The sequence below is a fragment of the Oncorhynchus mykiss genome, chromosome 27, assembly GCF_057628025.1.
Source record: "Oncorhynchus mykiss isolate SJ-2025 chromosome 27, ASM5762802v1, whole genome shotgun sequence".
NCBI classification, from domain to species: Eukaryota; Metazoa; Chordata; class Actinopteri; order Salmoniformes; family Salmonidae; genus Oncorhynchus; species Oncorhynchus mykiss.
Window position 1 is genome coordinate 5436157 of NC_143048.1, and position 20525 is coordinate 5456681.

General features: G+C 42.2%; 1 protein-coding gene across 7 annotated transcripts in view; it reads right to left on the reverse strand.

Annotated features, from left to right (window-relative positions):
• The window catches only part of drd2a (dopamine receptor D2a), a 32347-nt gene that overhangs the window by 4558 nt on the left and 7264 nt on the right, over positions 1 to 20525 (reverse strand). For all 7 annotated transcript variants that reach the window (XM_090223416.1, XM_036964601.2, XM_090223413.1 and 4 more), the window contains 2 exon segments: positions 11860 to 12170; positions 398 to 507 (listed from right to left, as the gene is read on the reverse strand). In XM_090223416.1, the coding sequence (XP_090079542.1) occupies positions 398 to 507; positions 11860 to 12138 (389 nt within the window). In that variant the 5' untranslated portion in view covers positions 12139 to 12170.

Sequence of the window (20525 nt, forward strand, 5' to 3'; positions counted from 1 at the left end):
AATTAGCATCTGCAGTATAAACAACTCAAAGATATTCTCCATACATACTAAACGTACAGACATTTTGTATTTAAATACAAATCACTTCAGTAACTATTTAAATGACCTCTGAGCTAAGTATTCACATAACCAAGGTGAATATTTGTTCTGTTCAGGCATTTAAGTGACACAAAAATCAGTGAAGTGGAAAATCATGCAAAATGAAAGTGGCATCCTGCATAGTCCATAAATAATGGAATTGGTATTCAATAGAAAGTATCAGATGGGTTTGCAAAAAGGCCTTTTAGGACCAGACGGCACTGAATTTTCTTAAGGATTTTCAATCTAAAGATTTTCACTGCAAATCCACAATGGCACCTGCCTTCGGCCAAGATTCAACCATTTCATGAGCACTTACCGATCAATGCTGATGGCACAGAGATTGAGGATGCTTGCAGTGCACATCATGACATCTAGGGTGACAAAGATGTCACAGTGGATTTTACTAAACCTCCACTCTCCCACCACCTGAAAGAAAGATGTTTCAAAATTCAGAGACAACAGTTTTATCTCCCTCAAGCACTGACTCAAGCACTGACTATTTTTCAGTTCAGTCAGACATTAAAAATCCCGCCGTACATGTTCCTCAATAGATTTTCTTATATTTTCATCTGTTCTCATGAATCTTCCAATGCCTGCTCCATTAACCACAATTTCCCTGTCACTTATATCGGAATCAATCAAAAAAACAGTGTATACAGTAGATAATGTATACACTGAGTGTACACTGTACTTTCCACAGCATAGACTAACCAGGTGAATCCAGGTGAAAGCTATTATCCCTTATTGATGTCACCTGTTAAATCCACTTCAAATCAGTGTAGCTGAAGGGGTAGGAGACAGGTTAGAGAAGGTTTTTTAAGCCTTGAGACAATTGAGACATGGTTTGTATAGGTGTGCCATTGAGGGTGAATGGTTAACACAAAATATTAAAGTGCCTTTGAACGAGGTATGGTATTAGGTGCCTGGCGCACCGGTTTGAGTGTGTCAAGAACTGCAACGCTGCTGGGTTTTTCATGCTCAACAGTTTCCCGTGTGTATCAAAAATGGTTCACCACCCAAAGGTAATCCAGCCAGAGGCAAGCTAGTGGTTGAACATGGGTCATTGATGAAAAAGGACCAAGGAGGCTGACACGAATTGGGCAGAGCAGTTAGTCAACTGACAGTCCAGTAAAACATTGGTGCCTAATGACCCATAGAAAAACGCACAACTTGTCGTACCTTGATATGAATGGCAGCCGATAACCTTACAGAGTTCCTCTTCTTTCAGCAGAAAACAAGAAACTGCGGTTGCAGTGGGCTCAGGAACAAAAACACTGGACACTGGAGAATTGGAAAAACATTGCCTGGTCTGATGAATCCTGGTTCCTACTGTTTCACGCTGATGGGAGGACAAGGGTATAGAGAAAAACCACATGAGTACATGCATCCATCATGCTGTGAGTCAACATTGCAGGCTGGTGGTGGTGGTATGATGGTGCGAGGTCTGTTTTCATGGCACACACATTGGACCCCTTGATTAAAGTGGAGCAACATTTGAATGCCACAGGATATCTGAACATCATTGCCAATCACGTGCATCCCTTTATGGCATCTGAAAATCCCTTTATCCAGCTGAAAATGCAATTTTCTCTACTATTTTTTTCTGTATTGTTGGGAAGGGCCCGTAAGTAAGCATTTCACAGTTAGTCTACATCTGTTGTTATTAACGAAAGCATGTGACAAATAAAATTTGATTTGAACAGCCTGAATTCTTCTGGAATGGATGCTATTTTCAAGTACACTGTGGCATTTAAATGTTGCTCAATTGCTATCAAGGGACCTAGCGTGTGCCAGGAAAACATTCCCCACACCACTGCCACCAGCCTCTATTGTTGCCACCAGGCAGGATGGGGTTATGTACTCCAAATCCTGACTCTGCAATCAACATGACGCACAGAACCCGGGATTCATCAGACCAGGCAATGTTTTCCCACTCCTCAATTGTCCAGTGTTGGTGATCTTGTGCCCACTGGAGCCGCTTCTTCTTGTTTTTAGATGATAAGACAAAAAGCCGTTGTGGTTGTCTGCTGCAATAACCCACCCGTGACAAGGACCGATGAGTTTTGCGTCCCGAGATGCTGTTCTGCACACTACTGTGCCGTTATTTGCCTGTCTGTGGCCCACTTGTTTTTTGTGTGTTTTTAAAAAAAACTTTTATTTAACTAGGCAAGTCAGTTAAGAACAAATACTTATTTTCAATGACAGCCTAGGAACAGTGGGTTAACTGCCTTGTTCAGGGGATTCAAGCTTGCAACCTTTCGGTTACTAGTCCAACACTCTAACCACTAAGCTACCTGCCGCCTGCACGATTCTTGTCATTCTACTTTCGGCCCACAGGACTGGCGCTGACTCTGTTTTTTTTGTTTGTTGCATGATTCTCGGTAAACCTCTTGACACTGTCATGTGTGAAAAGCAGAGGATGCTGGCTGAAATAATGGAACCGGTGCAGCTGACAACGACGATCATGCAAGGCTCAAAGTAGCTTAGTTCCCTCGATTCTAACGTTCATTCGAACAGTAACTGAATGCCTTGACATGTGGCTGCCTGCTTTGTATAGCAAGCCACATGACTCACTGTCTGTAAGAGCAAACCATTTTCATGAACGGGCGGATATACCTAATAAACTGGCCACTGAGTGTATATACACCACAAAAGTATGTGGACACCCCTTCAAATTAGTGGATGTTACTATTTCAGCAACAGGTGTATAACATCTCCATAGACAAAGATAGTAGATAGTAGAATGGCCTTAATGAAGAGCTCAGTGACTTTCAACGTGGCACCGTCATAGGATGCCACCTTTCCGAAGTCAGTTTGTCAAATTTCTGCTGTACTAGATCTGCTCCGGTCAGCTGTAAATGCTGTTATTGTTAAGTGGAAACTTCTAGGAGCAACAGCGGCTGAGCTGCGAAGTGGAAGGCCACACAAGCCCACAGAACAGGACCGCCTAAGATCACCATGCGCAATGCCAAGTGTTGGCTGGAGCAGTGGAAACACGCTCTCTGGAGTGATGAATCACGCTTCACCATCTGGCAGTCTGACGGACAAATCTGGGTTTGGTGGATACCAAGAGAATACTACCTGCACCAATGCAGGTTAAGTTACAGTTTTAATATTTGATTTGATCGTAATGTATACCTACCCGAGTGGACTTCTATCAAATACAATGGAGAAAATGCATTGCATAGCATTTTAACATGCAAATAGCTGTTCTATCATTTAGCCTACAGTAGTAGCCAATGTGTGATTTTCAATGTAGGCCTATATACTACCTAGGCCCATATAAGCCCCATATACTACCCAGCACTGCGACCTGTACGCTCTCGTTGGCTGGCCCTCGCTTTATACTTGTCACCAAACCCACTGGCTCCAGGTCATCTACAAGACCCTGCTAGGTAAAGTCCCCCCTTATCTCAGCTCGCTGGTCACCATAGCATCACCAACCTGTAGCACGCGCTCCAGCAGGTATATCTCTCTGGTCACCCCCAAAGCCAATTCTTCCTTTGGCCGCCTCTCCTTCCAGTTCTTTGCTGCCAATGACTGGAACGAACTACAAAAATCTCTGAAACTGGAAACACTTATCTCCCTCACTAGCTTTAAGCACCAGCTGTCAGAGCAGCTCACAGATTACTGCACCTGTATATAGCCCATCTATAATTTAGCCCAAACAACTACCTCTTCCCCTACTGTATTTATTTATTTAGCTCCTTTGCACCCCATCATTTATATTTCTACTTTGCACATTCTTCCACTGCAAATCTACCATTCCAGTGTTTTACTTGCTATATTGTATTTAACTCGCCACCATGGCCTTTTTTTTTGCTTTTACCTCCCTTCTCAACTCATTTGCTCACATTGTAAATAGACTTATTTTCCTACTACATTATTGACCGTATGTTTGTTTTACTCCATGTGTAACTCTGTGTCGTTGTATGTGTCGAACTGCTTTGCTTTATCTTGGCCAGGTCTCAATTGTAAATGAGAACTTGTTCTCAAATTGCCTACCTGGTTAAATAAAGGTGAAATAAAAATACAAATAAATACAAATATTCCATGAGACTTTTGAAAAACATGCAGGGCTTGACATTAACCTCTTTAACCACTTGTCCTCCTGACAAGGAGGTGACTGAAAATGTTGTTGTGTTGTTTGATGCAAGAAACCACTTTACAAAATACAATGCATTATTATTCCCATACCATTTTAACAGAGAATCAGACAAATTATGCTATCCTCTGCCTATTGGCTACTTATCTTATTCAACACTGTCTCAAAATACACTGCCGCTTTAAGACAATAAAAAGCTCTTTACCTGTCTCCCTTTTCAAAAGATGTCTAGAAATGTATATGTTTTGTGCTCTTGTAGGAAGCAATCACACCCCTATTGCTGACTACAAATGATCTATAACTGGGATAATAACTCACTAACTTGCAAAGGATATGAACAAAATGTGAACACGTGGCTTCATGCAGCTCTCGCTTTGATCTAAAAACAAGCGCATGCACTCACACCACTCATGCTGTAAACACAGTCCAGTTCAGAGTAAATGTCACAGATCCATATATGGCAATGGTCTATTTGCATATATGCATAATGCAGCTCTGATTGTTAATGCCGCATGAGTCTGTGTAGAGTACGGGATGAGTAGTACATGTCAATGCAATAGAATCCTACTCTGATGCGCTCTGCCTACAACAAAATCTCTTGCGTAGTTCATTTTGTTTTGGTATGTTGCATTAACAGTGGCTAATATTGCATTGTTTCGATCACAATTGCCACAGTAAAGGGAAACGCTGATAGTGTTAACAGAGAAACTCTAGAACAGTGGTCGCAAACCTTTTCTGAGTCAAGATCACTTTGAGTCAAAATGCAAGCCGAGATCTACAGCTCAGATTTTTTTTTACATGATTTAAAAACGTAAGCGTATGCAACATTAACCAATTAAAAACAGTGCTATAGCAATGGGGTTTGTGCAGTAATCTATAGGCCCAATGAATTATCACTGCATATTGGCTTTGCTTGAATTGCCCTATGCATTGTTGTTTGGGACATCTGAAAATTTGAGGTAGACTATAAGATCACACCGGTAGTAGATCTGTTGTTGTATTACTTGTGAAGCACAGTTGAATGAGCATACATTTAAATAATTAAATTTTTATACTGAACAAAAATATAAGCACAACATTCAACAATTTCAAAGATTTTACTAAGTTAGTGTTCATATATGTCACACCCTGACCATAGTTTGCTTTGTATGTTCCTGTCTTTGTGTTTGTTACACCAGATAGGGCTGTTTTCGGTTTTTCACGGTTCTTGTTTTTGTATATTGTTCTATTTTCATCTTTATTAAAGATGTATCACAATAACCACGCTGCGTTTTGGTCCGCCTCTCCTTCAACAGAAGAATCCCGTGACAATATAAGGAAAGCAGTCAATTGAAATACATTCCTTAAGCCCCAATTCTCCAAAACGACATTGGAGGGTGCCTATGGTAAAGAAATGAACATTCAATTCTCTGTTAACAGCTCTGGTGGACATTCCTGCAGTCAGCATGCTCCCTTAAAACTTGAGACATCTGTGGCATTGTGTTGTGTGACACAACTGCACATTTTAAAGTGGACTTTTATTGTCCCCAGCACAAGTTGCACCTGTGTAATGATCATGCTGTTTGATCAGCTTTTTGATATGCCACACCTGTCAGGTGGATGGATTATCTTGGCCAAAGGAGAAATGCTCACTAACAGGAATGTAAACAAATAAGTGCACAAAATCTGAGAGAAATACTATTTTTGTGCTTATTTCTGGGATTTTTTATTTGTTCTTGAAATTTGAGAAAAACACTTTACATGTTGCGTTTATATTTTTGTTCAGTGTATTTTTATTTTATTGGGCTGATGGTGCCTGCATCTGACGGTCAGTCTCAGTGGAGGGAGAGAGCAGCTGACTGAGGGTTTGCCTCTCAACATCCCTCCGCTCTCCCTTTCCTCCACTGACACTGGCCAAAAAGGGTCACCGTCTTCCAGCTTATGGCAAAACTCGAGTCGCACCTCATTATTTCTGCCTCATGCACAAATAAATGTTGTTACTCCTATGAACAGAGAAAGTGAAATATTCCTTGATGTTAATTCAAAAATACCTAATAATAATAACAACGCAAGCCTACTTTCCTCCTCATGGAAAAAGGAAGAACACACATTTTATGGTTCATGAATACAAAGTATTGACAATGCTGAGTAAGAAGTTAAACATGAACTCACTTGTAAAAACTGCCACTCTTTGTTGTATTAATTGACAGTCTCTCTCTAGTCATGGTTTTAAAGTTGAGAAATATCACAGTATCAACTTCGCTGTAGCTTTCTGTCATGCCTGCTACATTACTACAGACACGGTCATCTCAGCCATCCGATAGGCCAGCTATAGGTCTATAGTGCGCTTGATTTGCTCTCTAGGCCCTCCGGGAAGGCAGAGTTTGTACTTTCAGACACATGAAATGGTTAGTAATGGCAAGAGTTTGCCTACCGGGATGCAGGGCAGCTGAATGGGGTGCACCTACCGCCTGAGACAACAACAAAAAATAGGAACACAAGGCTTTATCATTGGGTTTTTTACAGAAATGTTTGACGATCGACCAGGAATGCCTTGGAGATCAACCGGTTGGTGACCACTGCTCTAGAAACTAGAGTGAAGTTCAATCTCGTGCTTGTCTCTGTGGGCTGATATTTCTGCACAGCAATCCCGAAGGGAACTGCGCGACAGTCTCGGGCTACTGCGTGAGAGGGAACATTGGTGCCAATTGTAAAGTTTGGTGGAGGAGGAACAATGGTCTGGGGCTATTTTTCATGGTTCGGGCTCGGCAGTGTAGGTAAATCTTAATGCTACAGCATACAATGACATTCTAGACAATTCTGTGTTTCCAACTGTGTGGCAATAATTTGGGGAAGGCCCTTTCCTGTTTCAGCATGACAATGTCCCTGTGAACAAAGCGAGGTCCATACAGAAAATGTTTTTCGAGATCGCTGTGGAAGAGCTTGACTGGTCTGCACAGAGCTCTGAACTCAACCCCATCGAACACCTTTGCGATGAATTGAAACACCGACTGCGAGCCAGGCCTAATCGCCCAACATCAGTGCACGACCTCACTAATAGTCTTGTAGCTGAATGAAAGCAAGTCCTTGCAGCAATGTTCCAACATCTAGTGGATGTTGGGCAATTTTGGAATGAGACCCCTTCCCTTTTTCCACATTTTGTTATGTTACAGCCTTATTCTAAAATGTATTAAATAAAAACATGTACAGCCTCATTTTCCTCACACACAATACCCCATAATGACACATTGAAAACAGGTTAATAGAAATTCTAGGAAATGTATTCAGACTCTTTGCTATGAGACTCAAAACTGAGCTCAGGTGCATCCTGTTTTAATGGACCATCCTTGTTTCTACAACTTAATTGGACCTTAACCTGTGGTAAATCCCATTGACTGGACATGATTTGGAAAATCACACACCTGTTTATGTAAGGACCTCAGACTGGAGCCAAGGTTCACCTTCCAACAGGACAATGACCCTAAGCACACAGCCAAGACAATGCAGGAGTGGGTTCGGGACAAGTCTCTGAATGTCCTTTAGTGGCCCAGCCAGAGCCCAGACTTGAAACCAATCTAACATCTCTGGAGTGACCTGAAAATAGCTGGTCAGCGACGCTCCCCATTCAACCTGACAGAGCTTGGAATGGGAGAAACTCCCATTGATGAGGACAAAAACTGACAATTTAATCCATTTCAGAATAAGGCTGTAATGTAAGAAAATGTTGAAAAATTCAAGGGGTTTGAATACTGTCCGAATGCACTGTATGTATGTTTTGAGAGAGAGAGAGAGAGAGAGAGAGAGAGAGAGAGAGAACTGCCGAAATAAAGAAAGAGTTAGTTAAGGAATTAATATCCCATAATGCTTAGGGTCATAAAAATGCCCAGTTGCCCATTATTGTGTCAACCATGGCTTAGGGCTGGGCAAAATATCAAATTAATTTGATTAATTCTAATTTATGTTTTTGCGCAATATTCCAAATATTCCAAATACCTGTATCGCAAGAACCTCTTTTTGTATTTTTTTTAATGAGCTTTTATGTCCACTTGTTCTCATGTTGTCTTTTTAGTCTCGTCTCCTTCGCTCCTTCTGTGCTGTGTGCACTTTCCCATTTACACTAGAGAGCTGCATATAATGACGAGATGCACACGTCTCCGCCCTAACCATGGGAGTTGTTGTCCCAAAGGAGGGAAGAGAGGCGACAAGCTTAGGTCCACAATAAGCCCATAGAAACGCATTGGCCATATTTTGAACATATTTTAGCGAGAGTTTTGCCTTACCTCGTCCTCTGGTTACAAACACACACACCAAGCATATGCTTCTTCTTCATTCTCAAGAGCCTGAGGAACCCATTCTTATTAACAAACCACCTCCACTCTCCACAAGAACAGGGCTCCCGTGGTGTAGCTTACTAGATAACATCCCCGCATGACTGACAGTGCGCTTCAAAGCCCGCCTATCGTGGCAGATCCTCGTTTCCCCTTACACCACTACTGAGAGTGGTGCTTTGCTTCTCACTCAGTTTCTCACTGAATTTTATTGGAGTCGTCAAGCACAGAGTTATCCGCATCTCACCTTTTTCTTTTTTTAAAACAGCCAGAGCTGCGAAGCTGGGCTCATAGAGACCTGTCTGATTAATCTCTGTTCTGAGGCAGTGTGTTATCAATTATGCCAAGCTCAGGCTTGAAGAGGGTTGTGTCTTTGCTCCTGGTTGTCTGTCTGCAGCCCTGCCAGTGATTAAAGAATGATCTGACAAGCCTAATGAAAGCTCCTCTATACCAGGCTCCACACATCGGCCTATTAACACTCCTCCCTAACTCGTGGGAATGGAGCTCATGGCTAACACCCACAGACATCATGGATCATGGTAAGGGCTTATTGGAAACATATATCTACCTCCACCATGATGTTAGTGGAGGACTGCCCTGACATTGGTGACATCGTAAATGCAACACGGCAAGAAACCCAATTGCTATGTTAATGGCCGGATGCACATTTTCTCATTTGGTCCTGGTGTTTTGTTTTTCTCATTTTGCTTTGAGATTGTACATTAGATATCACACTTTCTCAGAAATGCCAACATTTCGTTTGCTATCTGCACAGACACTTTGTTTAACATACTGTGAGGCTGGCTGGGAGGAGAGAGGCTAAGCATCTCTCACAGCTGCTCATCAAAGCCAATAAACATCTCAAGACCTAAGGTCATCTAGCATATGCCAAGAAGAGGCTCTCAATATACCACATTTGGCATGGTCGAATGAAGGCAAAACGTATTCATAATTAATGCAAATTTAGCGTTTAGCAAGAAAGGGCAACAGTGCTCCTGCAGCAGACTGTGACCAGCACATTACCACGGCTTGTTATTGGACTACCTGAACAAGATCTCACCAAAATGAGAAAAAAAAAATAGATAATGGTCTCGCAGCAAATTGCAATGGTTTCCTGGGAGAGGGACGATAATCCGAACATGACGTTGTAATAGCAAAAGATCAATGTGCTTATTTTTGTTGTGTCAAAGCATAATCCTACATAACATCTATTTTCTCCGCTAGAAATCGAATGTTTCAAGAGTGAGAATCATCCAAACAAACGCAAATCCACCCATTTCACTTGAAGGCAGTGCTTCTTCTCATGTTAACAATAAGCCCTTATAATGTTGCCAAGCTGCAGCCTACTGTGTGAAGAGGCACATATTTTAATTTGTGCCATTTCCAAAGGCTGGTTATGCTACTATTAGTCTGTAAGACAAAATGAATGGGATTCGTGCACAACAAACCATTCAAAGCTCATTCGTTATATCCTTAACTTCTTGTTGAGAGTGTACTAATTGACACATGACCTTAAACTTGGTATCCTTTGTAATACAATTGAGAGGCCTGTTTGAAGAGAGCTGAGGGTCACTGTGGAAAGGTTGTGTAACGAGTTAGCCTACTGTATGTGGCATTTCTCAACCTTTTGTCAGAAAAAGCCTAGCGGTTTAGAGCTTTGGGCCACTACCCGAAGGTTTGAATCCCTGAGCCGACTAGGTGAAAAATCTGCCTATGTGCCCTTGAGCAAGGCAATGAATCCTAATTGCTCCTGTAAGTCGTTCTGGATAAGAGCATCTGCTAAATGACACACAAAAAAAAAAAAATTAATGTAAAATGAAAGTACACCGTATAAAACGCAGGAGAATCATTCTGGTTTTCTTCGATGCTAGACGAAGAGATCAAGTCACAGTTTTTCTCCAAAGCACATGACAGACTTTATAGATTTTAGTGTCATTTGATAGCCCTGGTAATCAGGAGGCAGGCTCATTGATACACACACAGGATGATTATTTCACTGCAGTCTTGGATGGCCTCTCATTTCACTGACCAAAGACCATGGTCAAATAAAACATCCTAAACCTGTTCTAAGTCCTGCTCTCAATTGATTTGCTTGACTGAGGTTGATGGTGTTGCTGCCCAAGGCTACCGTTCTGCTGTTTTACATCGCAAATGTCACTGGGCATTGATTCAACCTTACGTGGTTCTTCACAGCACACACCTAGATCACACAAGACAGTTTTAAAAGTCACATCACAAGATAATACATAATAATTCACTGATGTTGTCTAGCCTAGCTACAGTATAGCTGGGGAATGAGTACATACGTTTTACATTGACATTGCCAGGACTGCTGCTCCAGATACTACGCTAGATAGCTTCGTAGGTGCATTTTCATGATGTGAATTTATTAATTTCCTCACTTTGCTCAAACTTAATTGTCTGACCTCCTGTCTACAGTATCAACGTTACGGCCTATTTGCTAGAGCGATTACTTTTTTTATTGAGGGACTCGTTAAACTGTCAGTTATAATATGCAATGCTATTTCCCACAATTTAATGCCGATGCCATCTTATCTATTAAATTCCACAGTTACATTGCATGGAACCATAATTACTTACAAGATATGTCCTTGTTGACAGGGAAAAACTGTTTGATGGATTTAAACTTGAATATTTTGTCACGTGGTAAATTGGCACCATTTTTTTTACGCCAGAGCTATTATTTCTCGTGCACTTTAAAGCCATGTCGTACATTTTTTTAAATATATATTTAAATGTATTTAGAATTAATCTAGTTCAAATTAATATATTTAACCAGTTATTTGGAGAAGATGCACAATGAAAACAGACACACATTGCATTCACATTGTTCCAGCACTTTATAGCTGTTGCCTTTGTCCTTTCATTCACAATTTCTCGTCAAAACAATCAGGCTTCAGTTTTTGCATAATGCTAAATGCTTCAATGACAGACACCTTGGGAAAGTCGTTCCATTACCAGACCATTAATAAAGAAGAACTTTGAATCTATCCTTTTTCAGATCAACAATGTGGCCCTAACGGTTTTTCTTTTGGAGGACTCAGTGGGAGGGTCAATGCAAGGGCAAATCAAAGAGGAAGGGTAAAAGGAACCCTGATTGGCATAAGTGTAATCAAACAACCTGTTTTGCTTCAGCTATGATTATGTACGCATTTTGCTGTGCAACTTCATGGGAAAAGTAAACTACACCGCACCTTTAAGCCTTTCAGGAAATGACAAAGGTGCCTGGCTGTACAGGTAGCCTACCTCCAGGTAGGGTAAAACATTTAAAAAAACGACACTGTATCTTTAGCTTTAAGCCTTTCTGCCAATGAAAGAGCATGGGTGGGTGTGTAGGTAACCTACCTCTAGATAGACCACCCAGGGCATAACCAAGGTGGCCACCAGCAGGTCAGCCACGGCCAGGCTGACGATCAGATAATTGGTGGTGGACTGGAGGGCCTTCTCCCTGGACACGGCCATGCACACCAACACATTGCCAAAGACGATGACGAGGATGAGCAGCGTCAGGAGCATGGCATAGTAATTGTACGGGTGCTTCTGCCCACTCTCCGTGTCATTGAAGCTCCCATTCCCATTGTCCCAGAAACTCTCATTGTAGGCATACTGTGTGAGGACATCCATTAGCTGTGAGTGACGAAGGCCGAGAACGGGCCCTGAAATGGAGACAAAGAAAAAGGGAGAGAATTTACATATTCAGCTTTAATTACAAGAGCTATGTGTTTGTGTGTGTGTGCGTGCGTGCGTGTGTGTGTCAGCTAAAATACATTATTGATGATTGCGCATTTACATGATTGTCTTTATCTCTCTATGCGCGTCTGCGTTTTTTGGGGGGGGCGAGTGTGTGTGCATGTGCGTGCATTCGTGTCTGCGTGAATGCCGTCTGTTTCTAAGACGGTGTGCACTGTACACAAGGAACTTTCTTCATGGGGTTCCTATCTCCCCTCTCTCGCTCCCTTCGTCACGTGCTCCTGCCTCCTGCCTATCTGAAAGCATTGCCCCGGGGACACAGGCCTGTGCCTTTACCCCGCAGATGCCCTGTGCTGTCTGAGCTCATTTATTTGCCCGCTCCAATTCTTTATTTATGTGAGATTGTTCTCACTGCTGTCCTGAAAGCTTGTGTCGGAACTGGTTGTCCTCGCAGTGCTCACTGGGGCTGTACCAGCCTTATCCTTATACCCGCTGTGCGTCACGTACGCTTTATCCCAAGATGCGAGATAGGAGCAACGGCTAGCTATCGCCCAATCGTATACAACGTTTCGGAGACATATCGAGCTCGGGGTGTGCTGAGAAGTTGAAGGCGGAGGGATACTCCTGCAGGTCACACAGGGGAAACTAGTGGAGTTTGTATTGCGTCAAGGTATAACCAGATTTTGAGGCCTTATGCTCCATTAGGAGCTCAAATGAATAAGCCAAGTCAGATATGACGATTGACAATCCATGGATTTACAGAATGATTAAAAAACAAAGGCTGGAAACCACAGAGATACAATATCATACATCCTATTGAACTGTATTGCTGAAAACCTTTATAAGAAACACACATTACACAATAGCCTATTATCTCGCTGTCTGTCAGCTCACTGAGAGGTTATTAGTGTCTTCTCTCTGGCATTGTATGACATCAAATTACTCCATATCCAATCATAAGCTGACCTTATAACCCTCACTTCCATCATCCATGAGCAGGTGACCTGTCCTGAAGTGCAGACCTGGATGAACACTCAACAACCCCCATCTAGCCACAAGCATCAATACGCCCTGCATAGCCTACGTCATACTGCCATAGCAGCACAGCTGACTGAAGGTTAGATGGAAGATGATGATTGGAATGTCTGTCTGTCTGTCTGTCTGTCTCTCTGTGTGTGTGTGTCTGTCTGTCTGTCTGTCGTCTGTCTGTCTGTCTGTCTGTCTGTCTGTCTGTCTGTCTGTCTGTCTGTCTGTCTGTCTGTCTGTCTGTCTGTCTGTCTGTCTGTCTGTCTGTCTGTCTGTCTGTCTGTCTGTCTGTCTGTCTGTCTGTGTGTCTGTGTGTGTGTATGGAATACATGTTTATGAGACTGGGAGAAACCTCCAGTAGATACCACCTCTGTCAATCTGGAGTAAAAGTGTTTGATCTTATTCGATGATAGCTGCTATTTTTTTTATTTGTTTTCTATCTGCCGTAGGCCTCTTTGATGCTTGGTCGAAGTCATTGATGGCAACTAGCCAATTACAGGCTGTGAATCCTTGATTGGCGTCTGTTGTCACGGTCAAAGTACCGACTGACACACAAGTATTGTAGGTAATGTGGAGAGGGAAGCCTCCGTACACTTTGACCCATGCACATTTGAATTTCACAGTACAGCATAAACAAACACAGAACGCAGTCTTTTTCACAGAAACAAATTGGCTGCAGGGCAGTTAGGGCAAATGCCATATGGGCTGATCTTTTTTTTTCTTCTCAGCAGAATGAAAAAATAATTAACTGTGTGGGGGCCTCAAGTAATAAAATGGGTGTTAGAAATGACAGGGTTGATTTCTGGTTCCAGTCCGCCCTTGTCCTATATAGTCATTATGTACCCATTTTGCCTCGGTCTGACTACCTACTGACATGCTTTGGGTAGGTAGTCATCATTTAGCCATTTTCTAAGCAGGGTTATTGTACCTCCACTGTGCAGAGAAGAGAAAGCCCTCCCTGGCCTGCATACAGTAGCACTTACAGCGTCTCTTCCCTTTATCTTCTTACTGCAATTATTTCCTTCAATAGTTACACCCCTAAGAATAATTACCATCCTTGCCCTCTAAATGTGAATCTATTTCTGTTTGGAACTTTTCCCAGATAAAATGTTAAACGAAAAATGTTGTAAAATAGAGAATTGATCGTGTTGATAAAATAATAGAAGCTGTTCCAGATACAAAATTAATTCACCGTAACATTTTCTAAAACAGTAGGGCCCCGATATCCACAAGGACGGGGATAATAATTCCGCATTTCTCAGGCTCCAACTAAAATACGACCTGCAATTTCAATGACGCTCTTCCAAGGTCCAAAAGCGTATGGCTCACGAATCGATTCGGATCCAAGAGGTATTCCTGTGTACAGGTGGTCGTGATATGGGTGAGAAAACTGTTTAAGGGGATGTTTTGAGGGAGTGATTCAAATGACCGTTTCACAACATCAACAAACCTCCCTTTGATATGTTGAGCATGAAGTATCACTTCATCACCCTATAAAATGTTTATGGAAGAGATTCGCAGGTCACATATTTTACAGCTGGGGCAATTGTTTGTTTACCTGTTCGAGTTGCTAACACTAGTGAACGCTGCAAACATTGAGGAAGAAAAATGCTCGTATGAATGATTTACATTACTCACGATTGATACAACGTGTGCCCCAGTAAAAGCCAGTAAACATTCCTATACACTGACAGCAACATTTTGATTTTGACCATATTTGTGAGAAGACAATATAGGAATAAAAGGCCAGCACTTTTGATAGAAACCTACTAACAAAATATTTACGAGCCACCAGATGGGTTCAAGAAGAAGTTCACGCCAGTTGAACTGACTCAGATTATATGTCCATCCATAAACTGCAATGTAAGCATTGGGAACCAATAACCTTCTAAAAAAAACAATCCTATCTTTAGGCATGCCCAGACATGCTATCAGAATGTACTAGAAACCAGGTAGTTGTTCTACTGATGTTAGCAACTAGCTACTCAAATAAAGTAATGTGGGAAGCTGTGGAGCATCTGTCTGTTGGAGGAAGCAGAGAAGGGGGACGTTAACAAGCCTCCAACTGCCTCATTAGGTTGTGGGGATGCTCTTTCCTAACAACAAGCCATGTCTCTGGTGAGGTCCTTTGCCTACTTTCCTACTCAGCTGTCTGCATAGGAGACCCAGGTGAAGCTCATGCTTGTAGGTAAAGCCCTAGCTGAAGCAGCTAGCAGACAGAGAATGACATACATTTATTTACCATTTTGCCTTCAACCTGTTTGAGATGTTTGCCATGGTTTTGTGAATATTATTATTATTTTTTTTTTTAATTAAAGAGTTTAATTTGTGTATGTAGTCATGCTGCCACAATACATCTCCCTTTAAAAGTTGAGCTTTTCTAAGACGGTTTTCCCTTTGTTAACTTTTAAACTTTCCCTTTTGCCATGTTTGTTTCTGCTTTCCCCAATGCAAATTCAATAAATACCCAGCATTCTATGGTAAATTCATTGCATCTTGCAACAAGTACATCAAAACTCGCTCAATTGTCTTGCAATGTTGGAAGAAAATCTTGATGCCAAAAGAAATCTTGATACTTGATGCCACGGTGCTCTCCACACCAAAGATGTAAAAAAAAAAAAAACAGAACAGCGTAGTCCCTCATATCTAAAAGGTCATTAGTGGTCTTTCAGATCTAAACAAAATAGCTACACTGACCATCTGAGTTGACCTTGTATCTTCATTGACCTTTTATTTCAGTATTTTGCACTGTCTCTATTGCACACTCACACTCACACACTCACACACACACACACACACACACACTCCATCTTCTCACTCACACATAACATGCACTTACATCTATACTGACTCCACACACACACACACCAACTCACATACAAGCTGTTGCTACTCTCTTTATCTCATATCCTGTTGCCTAGTCATCTTACCCCTATACATATTTACTTACAGTACATCACTCCAGTATCCCTGCACATAGCAAATATGGTATTGGAACTGACCCTGTATTAGGGCTGTCCCCGACCCAAAAAAACTTCAATCGATTGGTTGAAATGTTTAAAATTATTTTTTGCATATGTATATATACAGACACACCCTATGTGTTTGACTAAAATCAACTACATATACACTGATCTTGTCTGTTGCTTTAAGCACACTGTTTGATTAAATAATTAAGACACACAAATAACTCAAGAAAGAGCCCGATGGTCACACAGTGTTAAAAAAAATGACATTGAGTGCCTGTGTGACTGGTGCACGTTGTCTCGCTCTCTTCCCTACTGTTGTGAAAAGGCACCATGGCACAGCAAGTGTTTATTGCACTGTCTGTGCTGAAGCTGCAATGTACATTCAGCCATTTAGTTTCTTACACAGTATGCCTACAAATCCCTAATTTGTTTAGGAATTAAATTCCCTATTTCCCCAACCCATGCTCTCTTTACGTGAGACATGTAAGCATGTGTGACCAATAGGGCCGAACCTACAGCCTATCACAATCACATCAATAAATTGGTTATAACAAACTCCGAACACAGTAACACGTGACAGCAAAATGGATGCGGACGACGTGACAAAGAACCTCGAAAAAGGGGTGAATGTTTACTGGTTGCTCAGGGGGGAAAGGGGAAGTCAAATCTGTGGAAGATATTTGACTTAGTCATGGAAACTACTGGAGATCCAGATAAAGAAGGGTATAGGAGCAAGCACTGCGTGAGCATTATGTCTGCCAAACAGTTCCTGTTAGATTACAATATGATTATTTTTCTGACCATTTGGAACAGTGTAAACAACACTAAATAAATAAGTGTACCAGAGAGTCTGTTTTAATGACAAATATAAAGCCTTTATTACAGCAGACTAAAAACAGTTGCATGCATTCGCAAACTGCGGTTTATTTCTTGTTCAGGCAAATTATACAAAGCTCCCTTTGTTATATAATTTTAAAACTAAAATGCTTCATTGCATTTCAAAACATGAATGTCTCATATGCTGTGTGATTGCATGAACTAATTAATGATTGGTTGATTGATAGACACAGTAGCCTATATTTTGAAATATAGGCCTAAGGAAGTTACGCTATTAAGACTAAACAGGACGCGCTCTAAGGCCAAAAGCTCGATGGTGGTTATCCAAGGCTACTATAAAAAACCTAATAATGATAACGACATTACTTATTATTACAATGATGATCATAATAATAATTGTAATAATAACAATAAGAAGGAGATGAAGAAAAAGAAGGTGGCATATTATGTGTGACAAACAGGTGCTGTGAGATTACAAAAAAATGATACTGTTTGGAACAGTGTAAACAACACTAAATCAATTGTAAGTAATACCAGTCTGTTCTAACGGGGAAAAAAAATGGAAAGCCTTTATTACAGTGTAGCGAAGATTAAAAACAACCAAATCTGTGAAACTGCTTTATTCGACATTCTTCCGTTGCACAAGGCTTGGTGCTCACGGAATCAGTAGGCTATTAAACAAACACTCAAACAGGCAACAGAAGCGAGATCTGTCTTATTTCTGTAGATATATATGGATGATTTATAAAGCCAGGCACATTTAACAGTGAGGCTATTGATTATAGATCTAATTAAGTTGGGGTTTCCTCTCTACTCAATTGTCTTAGACAATTAGGCTAAGGTAAGGGCTGTTTCCTCATCTCTGCTGCCGCTGCCTCCGCCACATTGTTCTCAATCCCAATATGCTGGTTAACTTTGATATCATGCACATAGCAACATAGGTGCCAATTCTACGGCGCACTGAAGACTGTTGCAGAAGCGCGGACAGCGACCGTCTCCAACATGGGAGAAAGCGCATTTGTTCTAAAATAACATTAGATTTATTAGTGTTGCACCATTAGTGCAATTCAGTATCATGTCTTAGAGTGATGGACTGTGCCATCCCAATGGCCTCCGCAATGGATTAGACCACTGAGACAGGCGCAAATCATGTGTCGACCAGTCGACTAAATGGGGTCAGCCCTACCCTGTATATAGTATGCTTACTTACTTATTGTGTTCTTTATATTTCTTCTTATTTCTCGTGTGTTTTTTTTTCTAGTATTACATTGTTGTTGATTATTGCATTGTTGGGTTTTGAGTTTGCAAGCAAGGCATTTCACCGTACCTGTCCATGTGACATTAAAACTTGAAACGTGAAACTCAAACTGTGTGTAGGACGGTTCAATCTGAGAGAGAACAAGGACAAAATGATGAAAGGAGAGCCTATAGAGACTATGAATCACACACAGAAGTAATTACGGAGATATTATTGATTTAACAACACTAAACCTTTTAATGAATGAATGCCCACGTTATGATAAAAATGGGTACATGCTATTTCCAGATGTAAACCTTTAGTAAGAACCTATTTGATTGGACCATTACTGTCTCAAAGCCCACAGTGAAGGTTATACAGTAAGGTTTTGTACCAGTTTGGGGGAAAATTCCAAACTGCAATTCAAAAGCTATTTAAACTATACACACTCTAAGCCACACTGTGTAGTCGAACATTTAGATCTTCTTGAAACGTTTCTCGACTACAATCACAAAAAGAGAGGTTCTGCACTTCAACGGTGGGAAAATGTTGTTCCCTAAACACCGCAGGTCTGTCATTGTCCCCAAACATCTGTTTGCGCCAAGGCTTAAACTAAAGCTAGTATTTCTGACTAAATGTCTAAGGGGACCCGCCCAGATCTAGTACCACATTCACAGTTAATGGTCCTTTGACTGAACATGTCGCACACTGAGATAATTGTTAAGAGATTTCATGTCTCTCAAGCACTTTTCTCCTTTCTTTCTTCTCTCTTCCTTTCTTCCCCCTCTCGTTGTCAATCTGTGCACAATAGTCAGTCATTTGGACAATCGTTGTCTGGAACCTGTAGGTAGTTACTTGTGGAGCCGAACATGTATCTTTTTGTACATCTTTTACCTGTGAACTGGCATATACAGTTGAAGTCAGAAGTTTACATACACCTTACATACACCATTACATACACCATTGTAACGGTTTTCTTTATGAGAAGGAGAGTCGGACCAAAATGCGGCGTGTAGATTGCGATCCATGTTTATTGTGACTATAGCAACATGAATCCAAATACAAACAGTGCAAAATAATAAACGTAATGAAAACCGAAACAGCCTAAACTGGTGCAAACTAACACTAAGGACAATCACCCACAAACACACAGTGAAACCCAGGCTACCTAAATATGGTTCCCAATCAGAGACAATGACTAACACCTGCCTCTGATTGAGAACCATATCAGGCCGGACATAGAAATAGACAAACAAGACATCCAACATAGAATGCCCACCCAGTTCACGTCCTGACCAACACTAAAACAAGGAAAACACACACGAACGATGGTCAGAACGTGACAGTACCCCCCCTCCAAGGTGCGGACTCCGGACGCACAACTTAAACCTATGGGGGAGGGTGTGGGTGGGCATCTGTCCGCGGTGGCGGCTCTGGCGCTGGACGTGGACCCCACTCCATAACAGTTTTAGTCCACCTCCTTAGCGTCCCTAGATAGGTGACCCTTCTTAATGACAGCTCGGGACAGAGGGTCAGCTCGAGACAGAGGGACAGCTCGGGACAGAAGTAGCTCGGGACTGATGGGTAGCACAGCACTGAGAGGAAGCTCAGGCAGGTAGTTAGATCCGGCAGATCCTGGCTGGCTGGCGGTTCTGGCAGATCCTGGCTGACTGGCAGATCTGGAAGAGTCTGGCTGACTGGCAGATCTGGAAGAGTCTGGTCGACTGGCAGATCTGGAAGAGTCTGGTCGACTGGCAGATCTGGAAGAGTCTGGTCGACTGGCAGATCTGGAAGAGTCTGGTCGACTGGCAGATCTGGAAGAGTCTGGTCGACTGGCAGATCTGGAAGAGTCTGGTCGACTGGCAGATCTGGAAGAGTCTGGTCGACTGGCAGATCTGGAAGAGTCTGGTCGACTGGCAGATCTGGAAGAGTCTGGTCGACTGGCAGATCTGGAAGAGTCTGGTCGACTGGCAGATCTGGCTGCTCCATGCTGACTGGCAGCACTGGCTGCTCCATGCTGACTGGCGGCCCTGGCTGCTCCATGCTGACTGGCGGCCCTGGCTGCTCCATGCTGACTGGCGACCCTGGCTGCTCCATGCTAACTGGCAGCTCTGGCGGCTCCTTGCAGACTGGTAGCTCCTTGCAGACTGGCGGCCCCTGGTTGACTGGCGGTGCTGGCGCTGGGCTGACTGGCGGCACTGGCGGCCCCTGGCTGACTGGCGGCACTGGAGGCCCCTGGCTGACTGGCGGCA